The 24,152-nt window shown below is 35.3% G+C and overlaps 1 protein-coding gene across 3 annotated transcripts in view; it reads right to left on the bottom strand.

Annotated features, from left to right (window-relative positions):
- Positions 1 to 919: 919 nt before the first annotated feature.
- The window catches only part of LOC115456379 (serine/threonine-protein kinase MRCK beta), a 63,077-nt gene continuing 39,844 nt past the window's right edge, over positions 920 to 24,152 (bottom strand). The window contains exons 27-47 of one of the 3 annotated variants that reach the window (XM_037436746.1): positions 21,076 to 21,129; positions 18,928 to 19,031; positions 18,095 to 18,145; positions 17,763 to 17,885; positions 17,403 to 17,507; positions 16,917 to 17,087; positions 16,396 to 16,490; positions 15,686 to 15,812; positions 15,279 to 15,419; positions 14,742 to 15,053; positions 14,408 to 14,669; positions 13,879 to 14,070; positions 12,761 to 12,853; positions 12,095 to 12,214; positions 11,447 to 11,549; positions 10,368 to 10,506; positions 10,021 to 10,093; positions 9,588 to 9,674; positions 8,646 to 8,748; positions 7,710 to 7,792; positions 920 to 7,073 (exon numbers count right to left, since the gene is read on the bottom strand). In XM_037436746.1, the coding sequence (XP_037292643.1) occupies positions 8,741 to 8,748; positions 9,588 to 9,674; positions 10,021 to 10,093; positions 10,368 to 10,506; positions 11,447 to 11,549; positions 12,095 to 12,214; positions 12,761 to 12,853; positions 13,879 to 14,070; positions 14,408 to 14,669; positions 14,742 to 15,053; positions 15,279 to 15,419; positions 15,686 to 15,812; positions 16,396 to 16,490; positions 16,917 to 17,087; positions 17,403 to 17,507; positions 17,763 to 17,885; positions 18,095 to 18,145; positions 18,928 to 19,031; positions 21,076 to 21,129 (2,360 nt within the window). In that variant the 3' untranslated portion in view covers positions 920 to 7,073; positions 7,710 to 7,792; positions 8,646 to 8,740. The remainder of the gene's footprint in view (positions 7,074 to 7,709; positions 7,793 to 8,645; positions 8,749 to 9,587; positions 9,675 to 10,020; positions 10,094 to 10,367; positions 10,507 to 11,446; positions 11,550 to 12,094; positions 12,215 to 12,760; positions 12,854 to 13,878; positions 14,071 to 14,407; positions 14,670 to 14,741; positions 15,054 to 15,278; positions 15,420 to 15,685; positions 15,813 to 16,395; positions 16,491 to 16,916; positions 17,088 to 17,402; positions 17,508 to 17,762; positions 17,886 to 18,094; positions 18,146 to 18,927; positions 19,032 to 21,075; positions 21,130 to 24,152) is intronic. The other 2 variants (XM_037436752.1, XM_037436756.1) reach the window with 2 other exon arrangements.

Here is a 24,152-nt window from a genome sequence, read left to right as displayed (position 1 = left end):
AAAAGATATTTAAAATAGGTATCCAAAATAAATATATCGCACTCTTAATAAAATAATGACCTATTTCAAAATTGGTAATTTGTGACAGTCGTCGTTAAAGCTAGGTAAAAAATAAAACCTATAGCATGAAAAAACAGGGAAAAAACTAAACTCGCAAACAGAAATTAGTTGTTTGACGATTCCCACAAATTGGCAATTTTGAAATAGGTCATTATTTTATAAAGAGTGCGATATATTCCCCGGCATATTCACTTGTACACCCGAACCATCTGCGTCCATAGTATGATCAAAAAGGCCACGAGCTCAACATCCCAGCTCGCCTTACTACGCAAACAATTATTTATTACTTTTACAAGGCCATGGCCAAGGCAATGGCGGAATGGATTAAGTCAAATAATTGTAATAAATCGTAAAACTGTATACATACATAACATAACATCACGCATTTTATCCCCGAAGGGGTATGCAGAGGCGCAACTAGGGCACCCACTTTTCGCCAAGTATGTTCCGTCCCATGATGTGATAGGGAGCGAGCCTATCGCCATATCGGGCACAAATTCCAGACTCCGGGCTGATACTGAGCAGAAAAACCCAAATATCACTTTGCCCGACTCGGGATTCGAACCCAGGACCTCAGAGCGCTATTGTACCGGACATGCAATACAACTACGCCACCGAGGCAGTGGAACTGTATACAAAGTGCAACAAATTGATCAAAAAGTACAGCAATAATGAGAAGCTGGTTGATGCTGGGTACAGTATGGACTATTGCATTATATATGTGTGGACTGTATAACAAGCGAGATTGGATTATTTGGGCAGGAAAAATATGAATTAAAAAACTAAGGAAAATTAAAATTGACTTAGTTAAAATTTTCCCCAAATTGACTGCTTAGAAAATATAAATTAAACCACAAACTCATTCAAATGTTTCTTTATTTAGAGATATATTTACATAAAATAAGTGTTGAGATAATGTCACATAATTGCAATTTAATATTAGTCAATAATTTAGATTTACAATCAAATTATAATACTAAGTATAGTAGTTATATGTAAGGAAGAGTCGGCTTGTCAGTACATTGACAAGTGAAGGCGATATGCGAAAAATGGAAATAGCGAATTATTATGCGATAAACACATTTAAGTGCACTGTGCTAGATCTCAGATTTGCTTGGGTTTGCGATGAATATTGAATAATATACAAGCTTATATACCATACTATTTGTTATATTGATGGCACCTATTGTTGAAGCGCTAATGAAAGCGATAGGGGCACGTTATCGACTCAAAATTAAATGCATATTATATGTAATGTACATCATATAGAAGCTTCACGGTTAATAAATGTTTTCAAAACACATTTAAAAGCGAGTAATTTGTATTAACATGCGTAAGAATGTTTAAAATCGTTATACGCACATTAAATTATGTGCAGTAAAATATTTTGTTAAATGCGAGCTGGAGACTGATAATGAATTTATTATAGTATAAGGTTAAAATCAATTAAATAAATTTCGGAGATCATATTATATTTTTATGCCAAAATAGAACTTAAATTATCTTGAAAATTCTGAAACTACGAATTAACAACATACCAATGCTAATATAAATATTTTGTACTTTAAAAGTCGATAACGAAGCCCGTCCTCTAATACATCGATACACGTATATGTTGTAGTGCGAAAGATAGTATACATTCTTCGAACACTGTCAACCTAAAACGATAGCGTATACAAAACAATACATGTATTTTTTTATACAAATTTTTAGCAAAATCTACCAACTAACCGATACAATGCGGGACATATCAACATTATATATTCGCTTATAATTACGAATAATTTCGTATATAACAAATTTTGAGATTTTTAATTTTATTAGGTTACACAATCTCCAATCGTTTACAATATCAAATTAAATATCAATTGACAGCGTGAAGAGTTCACGTTTTATCGACAGTCGATAGATTTCTATCGATATCGACGGTGCGTTAATTTCAAAGCGGAATGTCGGTGAATGAAATGTATATCACTGGAATTATAATTCGATTAACAGTTTTCAATAAACGACCGCAATCTTAATTTTCAATCCGAGAGGGAACCAATCAAAACGAAATCATTTGTAAGCGTGACAAAAATATTCCGATTGATATATTTTCACGATGGATCGAAAAAAGAGAATGAGGTCGATTATTGAAATCCGCAGTTAATTAATAGGAATTGTAATCACGTTTAAATAAATCAGCAAATAATTAACTAAATCGATTGTCATGGAAAACGATTTGGAAAATCAAATGTGATGTTGTAGAAATAAAAAGCGAAGTACGAAGGACTAAGAATTACACATTATTATTTTTTTTTTAAATCAATCAGTTCTTTCTAGAGATTAATTCATTACCAAATACATATAGACACTTAAATTAATTACGTAAAGCGTTCACCGCTTCATTATCGAGACTTACATGTTCATTATATTGCGAAATCTGGAAACCATATTGATGCGTCTATCGACATTTATAAATTTTTTTATACCACAAAATTAATCTGATTTCTGAAATACTTTTACAGATATATAAAACTACCGCAAATTCATACGAAATCATCAATATATTCAATAAATAAAACGTAAATTTTATCATAAGTTTTTAAAGTCTTCTGTATCAGATCATCTTTCCTTCACATACCAGATCTGAATCAGTCTTCGTACAAATGATAATTTCATCTATTTGTACAACATTTATTATTTCAGCGTACAGAAATCAGACCAATTATGTCTTTACATTTCACACAAACAAATAAAATTCTCGGCAAATCTTTGGATAAAGTGCACAACACATTTCATCATATTTATTTAAAAATATATATAAAAAATCAACGCTAGTTTTACATAATATTTCATCGAGCTGTGTGCCGAGTGTTTAGTATACGAGGGAGAAAATTTTAATCAGATTTAATAACTCTTTTGAATTGTCACTTCATAATTCATATATCAAGTAAAAGTTCACTTACAAATCTTTCTGTTGGTGCTACTTATATTCATAATCAAAGAATATATACCCTTCTGTTGAATTTATTTATTTAACCTTTTATCTTTCACATTATTATCGCATTATTCACACTCCAAATATTATATTTATACTTTCAAAAACAATTTTTCTCCCTCCTCTTCAATTTCCCCACTCGTCCCCAGACTACAGCACACAATATCGACAAACAACTTAAACTAAAAAAGAATCTCATTACGCGAAACTATATTTGTTATACTTATTCGTACAATACAAATGAAAATATTATAGTCTCAATAATACATTAGGGTTTTGTATAAACAAAAAAAGACTAGAATTTTATAATTTACGTTTAAAAAAATATCGATTTGATCACGCAATGTTTCCTTCAATAATCTCTTTGTAAACCTTTGAAATTTTACCATTTTGTGGTCGCTAATAAAATATTAACCATACATTTTTATTTACCAATAAAAATTAAGAAAGTAACAAAATAATTTATTCATCTCGTCCCTTTCTTCTTTATATTCGGTTATTAATGTAAGAGACAGACAATGATTGATTAAAACATATGTTAACGAGTTACACAATGTTCTGTCGAAGCCAGTACGTGAATAAGAAAGGTAAAACATACCACGTGATCAAAAACATGCTATAAAAACAAAGCTCTTCATAAATAATAGACTTACCAACTAAATGCGTCAATTTCGATGGAACATACATTTATTTTCTATCGATTACGTGTCGATAAAAAAATTATATTTACATACATACGCTTAAGCGACATCTAGCGTTCATTAATGTAAACTAAACGGATACTTGCCGTAACGGACTCGCTTCTTACGAGCAGTTTCTTCATCGACTGTAAAACAGCTAAAGTAAAAGTAACATTAACTTTGACCGTGTCAATGAACAAACTGACCGTAACTCAGCATTTGACACTCGATAATACTTGTCGACTTCGAAAGTTGATTCGAACGCGTAATCTTCGAGATCGGACAAAACTTACATTTATCTACGGTTGAATATTATTATTCAATATTTCGAGTTAATACGGCGATACTATTTTTATTATCGATAAATAATAATTTAACAAAAGTCGATTGTTTATATCGATAACGATACGTAACGACTGCGGGCAGTGATTTTGATTTTTGGTCATTTTGGTGGTCCGTTGGTGTCTTTTATAACAACATAAATTTTGAAAGACTTCCATTATGAACTGTATGCTAGTAAAGTCCTACAACTGCGACTTAAGCCGTTACAAACTACACCAACTGCGTATAATATTAACAAAAGAATCGGTGGATTAGTTTATATTTATACTCCCCTATTTGAGTTCAAAACTATTTTAGCTTCAAATCTTTCTATACATTTTCTATTCATGGTACCAAATATGATAATAGAAGATCTGTTCATACAATTGGCCTGTTCGCCCAAACCTACAAGCGATTTAAGTCCAATGCGTCAGGACTCAATCAAAGTTAATGTAAAATATCGTGGACTTAAATACTGCACGTTTGAGCCACAGCTTGGTTACAAACCGTCGCCTTACGGCGCCCAAGTTCTATCTCACGACGTATTAAAACAGATAAAACCTCGTCACCTGAAAGCTATAATATAAACCAAATATCGATATAAACAACTTATGCCGATATCGATATCGGGAATATTATTCATTAATCGATGTACCTAAATGGAATGGCAGTAGATTATTGTTTTTAAGATTTGGTGAGAGAAAATTGATTGTAAATTTACTCAATATAATACTCACAAATTAAGTACAATATTGTTATTAAAGAAAATTCTGGAAGATACTACGGAAGCAATGTTTTTTAATTATGCTAATAATAGATAATACATTTTTCTATTGATTTTTTTGTAATTGTTTTATTAACATATATATTTGATTATTTTCTCTCAATAAATCTATGAAAACAATTTTCAGTCATTATTTATATTAGTACCATGTTAAGATTTTATTAAGGTGGTAAATTAGTTTGGTATATTAAGTTATTATTAAGTTCGGGTTATAATACGTTAGATTATATGTCGTAACACGAATATTTTTTATATGAATTTCATAATATCGAATAACAATTTTACAATTATTGTGCATATTTCAAATGTATGTCAACGCAATGGACTGGGGTCAATTAAAAGTGCTGAATAATGGGTCATAAATACATGAATTACGCTTACATGCGATTCTCGATAAATAAAAAACTTCCAGTAATTTATTTTGGAGGCGTTTACGATACAATATTCGATAATTATTTCGTAAACTGTTTGTAATCGTCAAAATTATAAGCATAAAGTAGATTAGATTAACTATAACGATAGTTTTCTTTATACATCAGTAAAAATGTTACTCAATCGTGTCCCTAAAATGTTAAATAATAACAGCAATTTCGATACCTTTATAATATTTAAAACTCACTACTAATGACAAAAAAAATAACTTTCATAACAGTCGATATTATAGCGCACTGCCATACGAAATATCGATAAAATAAACGCCTCCAAAACATTAATATTCCGTCGAAACCGCTTACAATTTATATTATAATTATAGATTATCAAATTTTCAATGTTGGAATCTAATTGACCTACAAGCCACATCGGGTCTATACAACTAGTGCTGAGTGTACACTGGCAGTGATATCGATAGAATTAAATGTACAATCAGCTTCATAAGAATGTATACAGAAATAAAATATATATTACAAAGTAATGTGGAATATATCATCAACATATACATACGTTTGAAGCTTGTAGTTGCATTTGTGTTTAATTAGATAACTTCTGATTCACGATTGGATTTAAATTGTAAATTAGATGACGTCATTATAATACTAAAAAAACATTTTTCTTGAAATAGTCGTTTAATTTTTTTTTGAATATGACCCTACGTTTTGTTGGCCTGGCAAGGGTCGACTTATACAAACACATCGGACTTTTGTGTGAGAGCTTTAGTCACTTACAACCTTGGAAAATTAAGCCGTCTTATATATCAACACAGTATCCGGTTTATTCTTCGGAATAAACCGGTCTGTGAAGATCCGGTGATGTTTTGTCGATGCGAAATAAAATCTTTCGTAATCGACATTGTAGGACGCACTAAGATTATCATTTTTTTTTTCATTAAATCTATTGACATCTCTAGGAATTTAACCTGTAAATTTAAAGCAAGGAAAAAAGCCACAACTGCCATCGATAATCTATCGATATTTACGTGCAAGCAATTCATTAAACGTCAAAATAATATTAAGTAACGTGAAAGGGGATATATTCTATTTGTTTTAAACACAAGCCCTGCTTATAAACAATCCAATCGTAACCTCAAACTTGTCATATTATCGTACACAATATGATATAAACATATTTCAAAAATCGATAGTAAAAAAATCGACCCACTGCAGTGTACACACGGCTTAACTATTCGACATTATTTTACAATGGAAGGTCATGTACGTGGGAGACACGAAAAAAATAAAAATATATATTTAATTACAATTGTAAATAATTTGTCAAAATATTGCAAAATAAATATTTTTACCCCACGCTATACTCATAGGAACCAAATGTGTATCAAATTATATGTTTTAAAAACCATATAATTGTTATATTTACAATCAGTATCGTAAATAATAGTCGATGAAAATAAATAAAACAAGAGAACATCGCATTAAATCTGCCATTAGTACTATCGAAGTTTTGCAAGCGATTTGGTACACACATCGAATCATCAACTATGAATTAAATCGTTAAAGGTGGCGTATATTTCTACTGCATCTATATCGATATTAATATCGATCTAGCCCGTCAAACTTTAATCGATAATTAACAAATCGATTGTGTGAAATGTATCGATTTTCTTAACACTTACTTTGTTATTTTCCTTACAATGAACAACTATGACACAATTCCCGTATTTTATTATAATACTAATATTTTAAGATACTGATTGTGAATACGGTACGTCATGACGAAGTGACGACGAGACTAACAAAAACACGTATACAGCCGCGACATGTCGATCGACCAGTGCGTGTTCAGTTGCCTTCTGGAATAACGATATCAAATTATCGATTATATATCCGAATTTTTAACTGATAAAATGTTAAATTAAATTGATAAGGGTTTTGCCTATTACAACAGAAGATTATGGGGAATAAGATTGAATGACGATTAAAATTGATTTGTTATAAATACTACCAATAAAACTTCAATTAGGTCTCGTTTTGGCAATTCTATAATTCATAATGTTTATTAAACTATGTCCTAATAAGTGCTATTCTTCAAATATAAGACGGTCAAATACAAAATACACACTTTTTCACCTATGATCCCAAATAAATGGTAATCAAATAGAGTACTATTCACATTAGTTATCTAACACGGTTACCTAACAGATAAAGCTTACTTAGACATTGTGAAAGATAACCTGAATGTAGTATTTTTGAAAGCCTTTTTGTAAATCAATAAGAAAGGCAATAATTACTCCTCAAAGTAAAATAAAGTTTTACCCCTGTATTCAGACGTTTTTTATCTAAGGACGGAGCAAATGTCTATTTCTCACTGCCGTTGGGCACTGAAAAACAGACTTGTTATCACAGCATTAGTCCGTCCTTAGATAAGAAAAGTCTATGAATAAGGGGGTTAATCGATAAAAACCTCATACAAAATATAGAGTACATACCATCAGGGATCCATAGGGTGCGGTGGGGAGGCGCCGCAGCTGCTGTCCTCCGAGTGCAGGCCCTCGCCCATGTCCGTGCCCACCTGCGCCCACAGTGTACAAGAGATATTCAGATGTTCTTATAATATGAGAAAAATAAAGAAAACATTTATTCACAGTGGCGGTCGTCCGAAAAGTTAAAGTAAATTTTATGAAATTTAATATTATTAAAACTTACGCGAGACATATTAAATTAGTCGAAAATAACACGGTTTTACTCACGTTAAACAGTGATCGAGAGGCCTCCGCGACGCGACGTCCTCCTAGCACTCACCCCTGAGGATGACCTACTTAATAGGTCGAAACTGGTCGGCGATTCCGACTACTTTTTAACGTGAGTAAAACCGTGTTGTTTTCGACTAATTTGTATATCTAAAACACACACACACACACACAACATCACGCATTTATCCCCGAAGGGGTAAGCAGAGGCGCAACCAAGGCACCCACTTTTCGCCAAGTGTGTTCCGTCCCATGATGTGATAGGGGGCGAGCCTATCGCCATATCGGACACAACTTTCAGACTCCGGGCCGATACTGAGCATAAAAACCCAAATATCACTTTGCCCGACCCAGGATTCGAACCCAGGACCTCAGAGCGCTGTCGTACCGCGCATGTAGTACAACTACGCCACCGAGGCAGTCTAAAACATACCTACCTTATTTATCCGAAATGCAAACCAACTATATGAAACACCACACCACATTGACTTGTGAACGTTTAGACCAAATAAATACTCTCAGCAACTCATTGCAGTAATTAGTTTGATACAGCTTTTATTTTTTTCAAAGCTGATCATGCATATCAGTCACCTTTATGACATGATTAAAAAAAGGCTACATAAAACTCGCCTAGAACATTACGTATAGCCATTCAACAGTGTAAATGTAAGTTACCTTAAGTACGTCGTGGAGGGAGCTCATGCTGCCGAGGCTGAGCGGCGTGATGGACCTCTCCAGGAGTAACGACCCGCTGCCTTGCGACCCGCCGCCTATCGACCTGCAGGCAACGGAAACAGCGTGTTATGTATACAGGTGTAAGTATAGCGTGCTGCGCACACGCACCTGTCGATGTGCTAATAAATTAGTACGTTATGAACAAGTGTTCGTTTCACTCGTGTCCCGTATTGAATATATAACACATTAAATTATAGATATCAGAAATTAAAATAAGTAATTCTTATAAAAAAATGAATTATGCCTCAAAACAAAAAATATATATAAATTAGTTTATAACAAAAGTTCATACTCAAACAAATAACACAAAAGGTTAAAACGGACGTTGCTAATTATTGAAATTACCTTTTTAAGTAATGTGGATGTTGTTTTATTTAGCGCCAAAGCATGGACATAATTTATGTCGACAGTTGGAAGGCTAATTGACTTTAGCGACATTTTTTTTTTTCAACTATATTAAAAATACACGGATATAAGTGCTGATTTTAAACGATATGAAAGTTAGTGTCACAAAAAAATGTAGCCAAGTCTTTCAACCGTATATATTTTTATTGACAAGTCTAACTAACCCATTCTTCTAGGGATAAAAGAGACTATCGACATCGACCAATCACTACAGACCCATCCATTTCCCCCTACTTGCCAGCCCGAGCTGGTTACTTCGGTTTGTACCTTGTCTTTTGTATAAATTTTACCCCTAATTTAAAATGTCCATAGTTATATAAGTAATTTTAATAGTTGTTTAGAAATAATAATTATTCTTATTCTTTGTTTTGACGTATCATAAGTGCAACTTTGTTCGCCTACGTGATAAATAAAGTATTTTATTTTATTTTATTTTATCTATGAGTTTGCGTATATTATAATAAAGTAATATGGTACCTCTCCATAGGCCGGTGGTGCATGGCGGGGGAGGGCGGCGCGTCGGGGGCGGGGGCGGACCCTCGCGCGGACGCGCTCGCCACGAACCTGCCGACATTCAACTCATCACTTCGCAAACATTTACACTAGGGTAAATAACTTACATGATTGTAAACAATAAATCAGTCCTGTATAACTGTTCCGATGCAGTACTAAGAAAGGACCAAGGGTATGAAAAATTCAAAATTTCATGAAAGAATAAGGTTCATGTGTTTTGAGCTCACAAAATGTCGCTAGGAGTAATGTGGTCTTTATTTGTAAAGTTTCTGATGCTAGTGTCTCATATTAAAAGGTGAGGATATTTCTCACGTCCCAGTCTAGTGACCGTCATTAAAATATTTACAATGATACATTCTAATGAACGAATGAATGAATGAATAATAAGTATAGTAACCGTTGTAGGAGCCGGTCCCGTGCGATATGGTGAGCGGCGACGTTCGCTTACTGCTCTCCCGACTGCTGTACATCTGTAATTACAACAATTGTTACATTTAAGTACACATTTCGCTATATTATATTTTCTACACTGATTGAGTTGTGTAAAATCGTAGATTAATCATCGTTAGTAGTAACTACAGCCATAATTAATACTAAATACTTTAATTCAATTCGCACCGTACATACATTGTAATCTTTTCTACTCTGTCATTACTTGTATGTGCATTATATTCCTACATATTTTAACGATATGTATGGTCATCTGCTTTTTTTTTATATATTTGTAATGGTATGTATGGCGACCTGCGGGTGTTCGTCGGCGGTCTCGACGGTGGTGGGCAGGTCGAGTAGCCGCTGCGAGCGGATGCCGTCGCCGGGGCCCATGTGCGACACGTGTGAGAAGTTCGTCGGCGCCGAGATCAGCCGGGAGCGACGCTCAGACCTGTACCAAATCAAATCATTCTTTTAGAGGCTCTCCGTTCCTCACACCCACCTTTACAACTCCTGTAAGCAAGAATCAGCAATAGCATTGTATGACACCGAGCGGTGAAGCTCGGCGCGTCTCAGGGAACACTAATTTGTCATTATCCCGCAACGACTTTGACGAATTGGAAATATTATATAAATCATGTATTTTCTGAATATAGGTTACATGCATGTTGAATTAATGAATCCCTCCTGGCCGAATTTCGGCCACGGCGGCTAATCTACACGGAGTTCAGCCACTCAGGAGATATTACAGGGCACAAGTGTGTGCGCAATACAGGAGCGCTCTCTGTATTTTCATTCTTATAATCCGGTGAGATGGCATTCCCAACATGTTACAGGTGTTATGTAAAGGTGGAAAATCTTTACTGAGCGTGCTAAATTTTTTGCCCGAAAATAATATTAAATATAAGTCTGTCTGTTACAAGTCTGTTACATTACATCAAAGACAATATCATTTGGCATTTATTAGTTATTTATATTTTTAAGAAAAGTGATGGGTGAACAATACGATAGTAAACGAAATCATTCAAGAATTGAGTTATAAATGCCCATCTTTCTTAATTTTATGAAAGTCAAAAAAAAAATGAAATTCCCTTATTCATAGACGTTTTTTATCTAAGGACGGAGTAAAGCTGTGATAACAAGTCTGTTTCTCAGTGCTGACAGTATGGCAGCCTTCGCAGTGCGTAGACATAGGGCCATTGTGATTGGCTAATATTGTTGTATCTCAATATTAACCAATCACAACGGGCCTAGCACAGATTTGGTATCACAGCGTCCTAAGATAAAGTCGATGAATACGGGCGTAAATGAGTTATGATAAAGTGTTATGGGGGCAATGTGTTGGGGCGCTATACAAAGGTGCAGTAAGGTGTGTATAGTGCGGCGCTCACAGTCGGTTGTGCGCCTCGATGGCCTGGTGCGAGTGCTCGCGCACGGACAGGCGCCGCTTGCCGCTGCCCCACAGCGCCACGTGCTCCATGTTCAGCGGGCCCGCTGCACGACACGCAAACATTATACCACCACATACGAGGCATTGATACATACATACATGCACACATTTTATTTTTACATTCCTTTTTTTTTATTACTTTAAAACCCTTGTAACTATGTTCATGTCTGGAGGTGGGCGCTGCTAACTGCGACAGTTATCCCTCTAACTACTGTAGTTAGCAACATATAATTGTACTCTATGTTATTGTAATGTTTATTGTTCCAAATAAATAAATGATTATTATTATTATTATTGAACGGTCAAATAAAATCAATAACCTTACGTACTTAATAATTGATCAAGCATTAACAAGTAACGTAAATAATTATTCTATGCAATATAATATGCGCTATACGTTCACCCAATCAGAACGTAAAAACATTAGTGCATTTCAATTTAATGCTCGGACGGGTCAAAAATGACCCATCGGACGCACTCCACAAAATACTTTATCGCCCAAATCGAACAGACATTATTAGTAAATCCACGCTGCATTTAACTTCTTTTCAGTTAAAACAGATTAATAATAAATGAATGGTCCACTCACGCGAGTGCAGCGGCCTGAGGTACAGGATGCAGGGCGCGGCCTCTCCCGACACAGGCGAGCCGTTGGAGCCGCCGCCGGCGCTTATCAACCAGCCCTGCTCGTCGAGGGGACGCGCGTTCGCTGCGAACACATATTATTGTAAAAATATAAAATGTTTTTATTAAACGCACTAAGGTATTTGACTATGTTTGATTTTGTGCGTTTTACAACATTTAAACATTTAACAACATTTATATTCGCTAAGAAATAAATCCGTAATTATTATTTCAAATATTGATACGTGCAGGAGTGAGCGTAGAATTAGGATAGCACTGCATCTCTTTCTCTCGCACGCATCGTAATACCCGTGGTGTCACATACAAGTATTTCGTCCCTTTTCTGTTTTTTGACACTCACCCCTACTACCTAACTTCAATGGCTTATAACTGGTGGATTTTTCACCAAATTTCAATGATTACTTCAGTTTTAGAATTTATACAACATATTTCTTTTTTATAAAATTTAGAAATATAAAATAAGTCAAATACCCTATTATTAAAAATTACCACAGCATTAATTCTTCGTTTTATTTTCAGCAGATTTATTTAAATTAGAACGTAATATTCTAAATAAGAAAGCAATATCTATGATAGATAATAATAATAAAAAAACAATATATAAACTCACGTATATTAAGCGTCTGCACCCACTCGCCGGTCTCTATGTCGTATATGTCGATGTGTGTCGACGTGAATATCATCAGATGCGTGTCGTTTATCGCTGCAACAATATAATTCAAAATTAACAAATCGCGGTGTCGGGAAGAGGGTGGGTCATTTATGACCCATTGTAACAAAAAGTGCTCTAAATTTAAAACTAGCTATTTTCTTTTAAAACAATAACTAATAATGATTTCTTATGTTTACGCAAATGTTAGACATTAAAATAAACTATTTTTGGGATTTTATCGCGGTTTTGATATTTTACTTTTCTCCCGACGTTTCGAAGACTCCAGCCTTCGTGGTCACGGGGCGGACTGAGGTGTTGTTCATCCGCAAAGTTACAATATCTACCTACATTTTACAATTAAACAACTTTTTAAATTTTCGCTCTTGGTGGTCCGATCTACGCAGAATCAGCTCACAGTGTCTTGAAGTCTGGCAGCCTTTCTTTTGGGTTCAGATTTAATTAAATGTAAAACTGGATCCCAAGCTTGTGCAAGGTTCCAACCATCCAATCATATAGTTAGAAGAATAATAGTTTAATTTTAACAATAACTTATTCTTAATTTATAATTGATTTTGTAAATTTAGCTTAAAGGTAATTGTATCACACCCTTTTTGTTAATGTTCTTTTTTTTTCTCTCTTTTATTTTATGTGTAGTTAAAAGATTTTGAGCCCACATTTATAAGATAATTTATAAAAGTTAAGTTTTATGTACGCCGCGTTCACTATTTTAGGACATACATTTATATAAATAAGTAACGAAAATGTAATTAGAATTAAGTAAAATTGTATTGTCTGGTTTGTGAACCAATAATAAAAAAAAAAAAACTAATATACAATTTTGACATTAGTACACCACTCGGAACACATGGGTCATTTTAGACCCACAACCAAAAACATACCTCACCTATATATAACACGTGCTATTTTACATGCTTAGGGGCCGTTCAAGTATTACGTAACGCAATTTTTGAAGATTTATGAGACCCCCCCCCCCCCGTGTACCGTATCGTAACGTTTTACAAATTGCGTTACGTAATACTTGAACGGTCCCTTACGTGATTTTTTTTCTCTCTCACCATGATACAGCGGCTGCGCGGTGTACATGAGCTCGGTGTCCCGCGCCCGGTGTCCGTTCTTGTCGACGTACAGCGCGAGCGAGTTGAACACGAGCAGCTTGTCGGAGGAGTTCGGCACCGGCGCGCACGCGAGCGGCTTCGCGCCCGAGTGAGACAGGAACACGTTCACCTGGTTGTCCGGGTGGACTAGAGCTGTAGAAGACGATTTTGTCGGGTTAGTTTTATTTTCGCATGAATAGTTTTATAGTGTGTAAAACAAAAACACACATCACGCTCTTCTTCGCTATGTGTGTCCTGGGCAGAAATTCCAGATAACGGATTTATACTGAGCTGAGGAATCCAATGTTATTTTGTTCGATTTGGGATTCCAACTCAGGACTTCAGAACGATGTTGTACCTCGTCAGCGATAAAACTACGTTACCGGGACGATCGCCATTAATAGCATATGTTTCTTTTAATACTATTTTATATAGATATTTTTTTTACTCGACACTAAAAATATAAAAATATAATGTGTAGTGTACTGACAGAGCGCGGGCTGGTCCTGCTGCGGGCGGCGGCGGTCGGGCATGTGGTGCTGCGCGAAGCCGCCGCGGTGTCCCAGCAGCAGCGCGCGCGCCAGCTGCACGCTCAGCACCGCGCCGCCCGCGCGCAGCTCCGCCACCCGCGCGCGCCGCGCCGCCGTGCGCGTGATCTCGTACACGCTCACCACGTACGCGCTCGCGCGCTTGCACAACACCGCGAACCCGTGCGCGTGCTCCAGCGGGCCCACGGCCAGCGCCAGCGCCCCCTGCACACACGGCACGGTTACAGCGCTCGCACTATAGGAGCAGCTCCACAGCCAACGAGGACGATAGCGAACCTTGGTCTCGGGCAGCTTGACGCACTCGACGTCGGCGCAGTCGAGCGCGCGCACGGGCAGCAGGCGCACGTGGCGCGCGCGGCCCGCCAGCGCCACGAGCAGCTGCTCGCGCGCCACGTAGTGCAGCGCGTGCACGGGCGCAAGAGCGCGGCGCGGCAGCAGCTCGCCGCGCTCCAGGTCCAGCAGCGCCACGCCCGCCTCGCCCGCCAGCGCCACGCGCGCCGCCTCCAGCACGCACGCCGCCGCCGCGCCGCGCACCGCCGCGCCGCACGACCCGCCGCCGCCCTCCGCCACCACCCACGCGCTGTACGCCTGCACGCACACTAACGGTTACACCACCTGCTCCTGTCTTATCGATATAGATAATGTCTGCTTTATACGCTGAACGAGCTTAAGCCGACGTGGAGACAAAGTGATACAAGCCTACTGATCTAGACGTTATGAAGATAAACCATCATTATCCTTATTTACACGCAAAATCATAAAAAATATATACAAAGCTTTATAAAAATTACTATAATAACACCCTATACTTACGCATTTATCGGGCAAGTTATTCCTCTTCAGTATCCTGTGCAGCTCGCTGAGTGCGACGACCCACTTGGTCTTCTCCGACTCCGACTCGGCCAACATCAGCGTGTGTGAACGCTTGCCGCCCTCAATTTGTGACGTCGATATCTACAACACAAAAAAGGCCGTAAAGCTAAATTAACAACAAACATATAAGAGACATAATTGTGTCCGCTGGCGAAGAATCTTCCACTTATCTATAGTTATTTGAACCACACTTGTGGTGAAGTAGAATCATTTTTCCGTGCCCATACAACAATGCGGCAAAAATTACAATAAAAAATAAAAACATCGAATTCAAAACATTATACGGGTCAAATATGACCCACGTATTTTTTGCACCCAATATCCATAAAATCTCAGTAGTTACTCACCCTAAATATACAAGGTATGTCACGTTTGCTCGCGTGTATCACGTCCGAGTCCTTGACCGACGTGACGCTGAACTCCGGGTCCCGCATGTCCAGCACCTGGCTCACGCACACGGACGGTAACGCGTTCCTGAAAATATACAAAATACGTTTATCACTACATAGTATAAAACAAAGTCGCTTTCTTCGTCCCTATGTGTGCTTAAATCTTTAAAACTACACAACGGATTTTGATGCGTTTTTTTTAATAGATAGAGTGATTCAAGAGGAAGGTTTATATGTATAATAACATCTATTAAATAGTGGAGAAATATTGCACCCGTGCGAAGCCGGGGCGGGTCGCTATATATTATAAAACAAAGTCCCACGCCACATTTGTCTAATAGGGCAGAAAACCTAGAGGTCGAAACTAGAGGAAATGGTCGAACGAGATCTCCGAACAGCTGGAGATTCCCATCAGCACTTTATCAGGCGACGGATCGTATCAACTAACAGAAGTAATCACGATCCTCAGTAATGAGGGAAAGATTAAGAAGAATCAAAATTTAAAAACATTTTTTTTTTGTTCCAGTAAATAACTTAAATCACACCTAGCAATACAGAAAAAAAAAATTAACTTTTTAACACATTACATTTCAAATAACTTGAAAATAATCTGTACATAATTGTAGATAAATTGTTAGTAATGACGAAATACAATCAGGCGATATTACCTGTCTTGAGATATATCGTAGAGGAACAATTTGAAATCACAAACGACCACGAACTGTCTCATCCAGCCTTTCTTAACGCCTCCCGGTTTTGGCACCTGGAAATAGATGAGCGTGATTAGCATTTAAAATATCTTGTACATAAGCATTGTTTGGGTCATTTTAGACCCGATTACGTTTTTCGTTTCTTTTCGGTCTTAAGCCGGCAATTGAGTGGATGAGTCACATGATATACGTGAAATTCATCGCCTATAAACTCATACCATACCAGAAAAATAGTGAACGTGTTTTTTATTTTAAAAGGAAAGGGAAAAAACAATTCCGCTTTCACGGTGCGCGGGCGCAGTAAATTTTGTACACCTAGCCCGCACGTGACGCGCACTTTTTGCTGTATGTAGTGTAGTGTAGTGTAGTGTAGAGTAGTGTAGAGTAGTGTAGAGTAGTGTAGTGTAGTGTAGTGTAGTGTAGTGTAGTGTAGAGTAGTGTAGTGTAATGCAATGTAGTGCAGTGTAGTGCAGCGGTACCTTAACGTATCCCTCGTAGGCGGTGCCCTGCCCGCGCGCGGGGTCGATGCCGAGCGGGCGGCGCTCGCGGTCGGGCGGCAGCGGGCAGCGCGGCGGCACGCGCGCGCAGCAGCGAGTGTGGACAGCCAGCCCGCACGTCTCGCACACCACGCCCTGGCGCGTCAGACCGATCTGCGCACACGCATACAAACGCTCGTTTTATTAACTGACTCTCTCGTGGCGTAGCTAGGTAACTAAGAGACCAGCTCCAAAAAATAGGCCCCCCGACCCATCATCACCAGTAGCGGCCTTAACCGATGCGAAGAACCAAGCGAGAGAAACATAGGCCGCGATTCAACGTTTCGGTAGGGAAAATGCTTTGTTAATGTTCACAACTCGGTGGCCTAAAAAGATGTCTGGTCACCGTCCCATCGACCCAACTGATTACTAATAAGATTCTTCAACGTGTCAAACTTATCCACCTACTCGTATTATCAAACCACTCACCATGAGCGAAGTGCAGTGGTTACATTTGGTGGGACTGCTGAACGTCCTCACTAGGAACTGGTGAACCTTCTGCTTGCCGGGCACCGTGGGACCTAACGACGGATCCTGTAGATAAACAAAGACGATCAGATAAACTGCGATTCAATGTTTAACGATCATTTAAAAATATAATTAAACAAAAAAGATTTGTATAAAAAAATTACTTTTGACTAATTTCTACACAAAAGTATTTAGACAGTTTTATTGAAAATATTGGTATTTTCCCTACAATAGCCTTTTGACAATACATAAATACACAAAACTGTGCCAATAAATCTATTTACCTGACTATAGCCAGCACTATACATATCAATAACTCACAGTTGACATTTCACTAGGAGAACTTTTACTGGATGCAGGAGACGCCGCCCTTGGACCCTCCATGTCGTCTTGAGACTCCATTGAGCCGCTCAGACCTCCAGATTGTTGTGATCCATACATTAGCTGTGGGATATTAACCTTTATAACGCTTGCAATAAGCAAAAACAATGTTTGGTACAGTCGACTGCAGAAATGTTAACGCATTTTATAGCAAAAAAAAAAAAAGGGTCTGCAAAAGTCAAATATACCAAAGTAAATAAATTCCATTACCAAACAATTAAAAAAAAATGACTAAAGCATATGAAAAAGTTAAACAAAAATGATAACAATACCTTGGCGTTACAACAATGCTGGGCATTCCTGTAACGGTACTGCGGCGAAATCTGTGCGGAGAATGATCAAAAAACAAAAAAAACGCAAATAAATATTATAAAAAGCTTAAAAAATAAAAATAACGTAATTCGCCCAACACCAAATCGTTGGCTATGGACACATAAAAACCTTGATTAGTGACAAAAAAAAAATAAGCGGGTAGGTCGCATTCTACTGGCACTGTGTAACTTTGTTTTCTTTTGTATTTAAATATAAAAAAAAATCTAATCATTAAATAATATAAAAAAAGTACAAAGGAAACACATTCCTAAACAGACTATAGGAATTAAATTCAATACTAAATGGTAAACAAAGTTAGACGGGGATTTCGTTATATAGTAAAAAAAAAATATTATTATTGGACACAATAAACTAAAATTTTATAGAAAGCGACTTACTTTAAGGATTATGATGAATGATTTGATGAACAGTTAGTAACAAAAGTTTTAACAACAATATATGTACACTGAAGGAATCTAAAAGCTTTTGCACCTATTGCATGAAAAAAAAACTTTTCAATAACACTACTATATAAAGTAAGAAAATATCATTTAAAAAAGAACGTCTTAATGTTCAGTAATAGTTTTTTTATTTATTTATTCATTTATATACACTTCATATACAGAGAAGTATATAGGCATTTTCTACAAGTCGACCTTAGTGGTGCAGAGATAAACGTTTTTTATATCAACTTTACGTCTTTCTTTTAACACACAATCATTAACCTAACTAAAAATATGAAATAAAGTTCATTTTTGCATGTATTTACACAAACATAAACCCAAACACATACCTTCTGTTCGTTCATGGAAGCCACGTTATCGTACAGCCGCTCCGTCGGGCCGTCTTTCAGGAACTGATCCAAGTAGCTCATCTGCGATGGAGGCCGGTCCAGAACTAGAAAAGTTTTATTTAGAAGTTAATACAGGCTTTTGTATAAATAAAAAGTCGTATTAGTTTTCCATATCTGACACAATACAATATAAAATTCAAGTTAGATTGTATATGGAATACTAATATTAGAATTATGAGAAACATATATGTAAAAATGTGTTTATAGGGTAAAATACAAATAAAAAAAAAAACACGTAAAACCACTCCCAACCGAAACCAACGATCACAAAAATATACATAGTATAAAAAATATTACAATCAATTTTAATAAATGTACAGCCGTGTACAAAATAATGAAAAATCTTTTCGATTGAATTAAAAAACACATGGAAAAAAAGAAAATATTTATAAAAATCACAAATACAGCAGCTGAATTTTGTCACTTTATTTGTACAAAAAAAAACTTAACACTTTTGTACTCGACTTTACATGAACACATGTTTAGTCAACTAAAATATTGGGAGAATGACATGCACATAAGACGTTTACACGACACTGTACAGGTTAAAGCCCCCCGCACACGAGACAACACACATTGCAGCTGAAACGGATTGTTAATATTTGAAAAACAATATCGGTCGAATTTTAAGAACGAAGCAAACTTGAGTCCCCGCCAAAGTATTCAAAAAGTCGAAAAACCATTTTTATGTGGTAAAAAAATAACATCAAAGATTATAGTAAAACAAAATCTCCAAGTTTTGTCCTTCAAAATGAAAAAAAATCTGCAATAAAAATTTAATTTAAAATGTAAAAACAACTTCAAACAATACTGTCCATGTTGTCTCGTGTAATAACGTGCTAAGGAATTACAAAAAAAAGTATATTTTTGTACAATAAAAACATGATTAGTCAAAATACCTAAGTGCGTATACAAACAAGTGTTAGAGGAAAAAACCAATCGCTCAGGGCGTTATGTGGCGTTGTGAGCGGACCTTCGATAATCGATATAAGTTTATCGATTACCGTCCAATCGATTAAAATGTCCCATCACACACATACCACCGCAACAAGCTCAAGCAAAAGCAAAGCGATTCGAAAATAAACAGAAGAATTCCAAATGTTTCATATTTTTTTTACAAATTTTGGTGTCTGTCATCACTGTTTTTGGGAGCTCAATCATGACTGTCCGGCGTATGAATATGCCTCTGTATATTCACCTTTAATAATATATCTTTTGCCAATAAAAATAGGACTTATTTTGTTAAGTAATAGCTATGAAAATTATATCCATAATCCAGTCTTAGTTTTGCATGGTTCTTCAAATATAGTTTTTTTTTTTACATTTGATCAAGAAATAAACTTTTTAGTAATTTTTACAAAAATATCAGTTATTAACAAAAGCAACTAGATTTTTATATTACAGTATGGCACCCGCAAAACAGTGATGTTCAATAATAAAAAACCAAAAACAAATCCAAATTTTCCTCAACACTTGCTCGTATTTACAATGGAATGGTTGAAGACACAATAGTAACTAATAGATTAAAACTACTTTGGCAGCACAAAGACAAGAAAAACTTACACCTTAGGATAAATGTGACATAATCTATTGTAATCTTTTTTTTACGTTAGAAAATCCTTGGTCCGATTGCAAGCGAATTGCATACCTATTTTAGATTTTAGTTTCTTTTTATTTATTTATAAAAAAAATATAATATACTTTTTCCGATAATAGAAAAACATAAAAAATTAACTACCAAAACGTAGCTTCTCTCGTGCAATACATATTATATCAAATAACTAAATATCGAGCTTCCAATGATAAAGGCAAATTATTCACGTAGCTGAAATTAAGACCTCTAGATATAATTTCGATGAACCATTTCATGCAAACATATCGATATAAGGAACACCTCTTTCCAGACGAAAATCTAAATATTTATATCACTATACAACACTTAATCACTTGCAATAAGACCACAGAATAAATATACTTTGAAAAAATCAACAGATTACGTCACCGGGACAAAATAAACACACAGTCACATACGATGATTGCTACTTCTATATAGGATTTGATTATAACTATATATAAATATTAACGAACCATTGTCTTCTTTGCCGCTCCAGTAGGTCGACGATTTGGCGGATCCTTGCCTCGCTGCTTGCGTACAACTTACGACTTTAATTATATTGTATTACAGTTTGTAATCTAACTAATACTTTTTTTTTTAATTAAAACATTCCAACTAGCCAATTGAGAGAATTACTTAATTTTACTATAATGTATGATTTAACATATAAACCCGATTAGCACGATTGATTGGAAGATCCCGTGAGTGTGTGAACACACCTCCACAACGCTAGACAAAAAAAAATATAGAAAAAAACGGAAAAACATCCGACAAATGTGTAAAAACAAAACAAAATTATTACAACAGAATTTGTTTTAATAACTTATGTACAATAAACACTGTACAGAGAGTTCACTGACACAAACCGATTCATTGTACTGCGCATGTGCGATGGGAAATAAAAAGCGTACGCACATATAAACGCACGCAAAAACGTGTGCTTCTTACGCATATTTTTTTTTTATCATAAACAATTTTTTTTTTCGTTTATGTATAGTGTATTTTTTTACGTATTCGTAGGTAAAAAAATGGCATGCCAATTTTATTGAATCAATATTAAAAAATATTTCCGTTAAAATTAAGTTTACCTCAATCTTGCACCGAAATAAAAAAAAATACTATGTCAGTTAATTGTAAAACGTCATTGCTTATTAACTAACACATTATGTCATTTTATTTGTCCACGATTGTACTTATAATTCTTGATTTTTTTAACGTATATTGACCAAATTTCACGCAAATTAATTTATCCCCGCATTTCATTTCACATCACACATGCAACGAACTAATTTTAAACATACATACAAATGATAAATGCAGAGTAAATGTGACTTAAAATATAAATAAAATGCGAAATAAATGAAATAAAATAAAATCAGTAACTTGCTGGTAAATATTAAGACCATTGGTGTAGCGATAATTTTAGAGAAATAATATAAGAAAATCATTTTAGTTTCACTCGAGCTTAAAAAAAATAGACAAAAGCTAGGGAAAAATAAGTAACCATACAAATTGATTCATAACTAGGTGACCTATTTAACGTCAAGCATCCAAAATGAATAGAATTGATGGTATACTAAACATTTAGTAGTACGAAAGATAGTAAATGGTAAAGATTATGGGAAAATCTGTTCTAGAATAGTTTAGAATATTGCTAGAAAGAAAAAGGAATGTAGTCTGGTAGAGTTTATAGAGGAAAGAATAATGCAAAATGAAAAAAAAAGTAAAATAAAAGGAGTGATATGGAAATATATTACAGATTAATTGTGTAGTGGAAAATTAAGGTGTATAGTGTATTTGGCGAATGCTCGTAACGTTTAGTCGTATTCAAATCGAATGTGTTTTGTGTGTATAATAAAAAAAGCCTTTAGATAACTATTTTTTTATAATATCTAATCACAAGCTACATTAACGTGTGCTCGTGACAATATTCTAGAGATATTTAGCCGAAAACTGAAAACACAACTAAAAAAAAATCAAAAGATATATCGACAAATTATCTACAATATTTGTTATCGATAATAATTACGGCAAGAATCATCATATGCACAAAATTATCGACAACTCACCAATGGTCTTAAGCATGCGTATTTAAAACAAAAAAAAAACGTAAACCATACAATGAGATTCTACAGCTGATCTAAATAAAACTTAAACTAAGCGATAAATAAATTTAAATCGCCTGCATTGTGCCTTGCGACGTGTAATTCGATGTAATGTATGAGTGCGATTTCATGAGCTCTGATGCACTGATGATTGTAGGCTGCATGCCTTTTAGAGCTCTTTTTTACTATGAAAGAGACGAAATAAAACATAGTGTGACATACAGCCATTCAAATAGTCATAGCAATTAAAATTGTAAAATCGATACCAAAAATTAACTTTGAACTACTGCAATAAAAGCCAATATATTAACATTTACGCTTCTCGCATTATTAAATAGTAACTTACCTATTTCCGAAATAGGACACAATAATAATTTATATCGAAATGTAAATGCTGTATTAAAATTGTATATCTGATAAAGATTAATAAAATTTCAAAATAATCTATCCATTGAACGAAATTAGCCTCAAATCATCAGTACATAAAAATAGTATATATATAATAAAATAATAATATCAGCCCAAAATAGTATATATGAATAAATAATCAAACATTTCATCGACTGATAAGTAAAATTAAAAAGAAATTGTACATGTTGTATAAAACAAAAAAAATACGTAAGGAGTATATATTTAAAAAGAAAATCATGCGTCTCGTTCATATCAATAAAATGACATCTCCAATATTATTGTCCTTTTCGCTCTACAGCCAAATATCATGCTGTCTCTCTCGCTCATTGACTAGTGCTGCGAGCTTTACATTTATATCGATAAAAAGCAAGCCCAATACGATTACGACGCGTCGTGCTATTTTCGACGACGGAATACACAAACACAAAACAAATCGCTTAAAAAAATACATCGATTCGAATAATAAATGACTAGTTCGAATGGTCGAGGATAAAAATGATTTATTTTTTTATCTCAAATCAATTAAAAATCTTTGGTAAAACGATCGTTACGGACTAGATTCACGTTTTTGAGACTAGAAATTGTACACTTTGGCGAGATTATAGGAAGTATAGTAAGCACTGATGTAAAAAGAGTACATAGTAAAAAAAAAGTACTTTCCGAAAAAAATCAGAATCGCAAAAAAAAACAAAAAGCTTTGTAAATAGCACCGCAAAGGGAAATAACATTTAACTGCACCATGTTATACGACACGACACTTGTACAAACTTTTTTAATATTTGCATATATTATGTTTCATGTATAAGATCTTAATTTGTAAAAAAAGATATTGACAGCAATTGTCTTAGTAAAAAAAAAATATCAATAAATAAAAATAGACATCCTATAGCAAGTTCCGTGTCGCGTATAATTCGTTAATTCCCTCTCAACTACGTTATATACAGGTTGTTCTCAATCATAATACTGATGGTACACTAGAATCGCAATACCCCATATACATGACGTCACGCCTATAAACAACGGTATGTACGGCC

The sequence above is a fragment of the Manduca sexta genome, chromosome 2 (assembly GCF_014839805.1).
Source record: "Manduca sexta isolate Smith_Timp_Sample1 chromosome 2, JHU_Msex_v1.0, whole genome shotgun sequence".
Taxonomy (NCBI): Eukaryota; Metazoa; Arthropoda; class Insecta; order Lepidoptera; family Sphingidae; genus Manduca; species Manduca sexta.
This window is presented reverse-complemented; position numbering and strand designations above follow the sequence as displayed.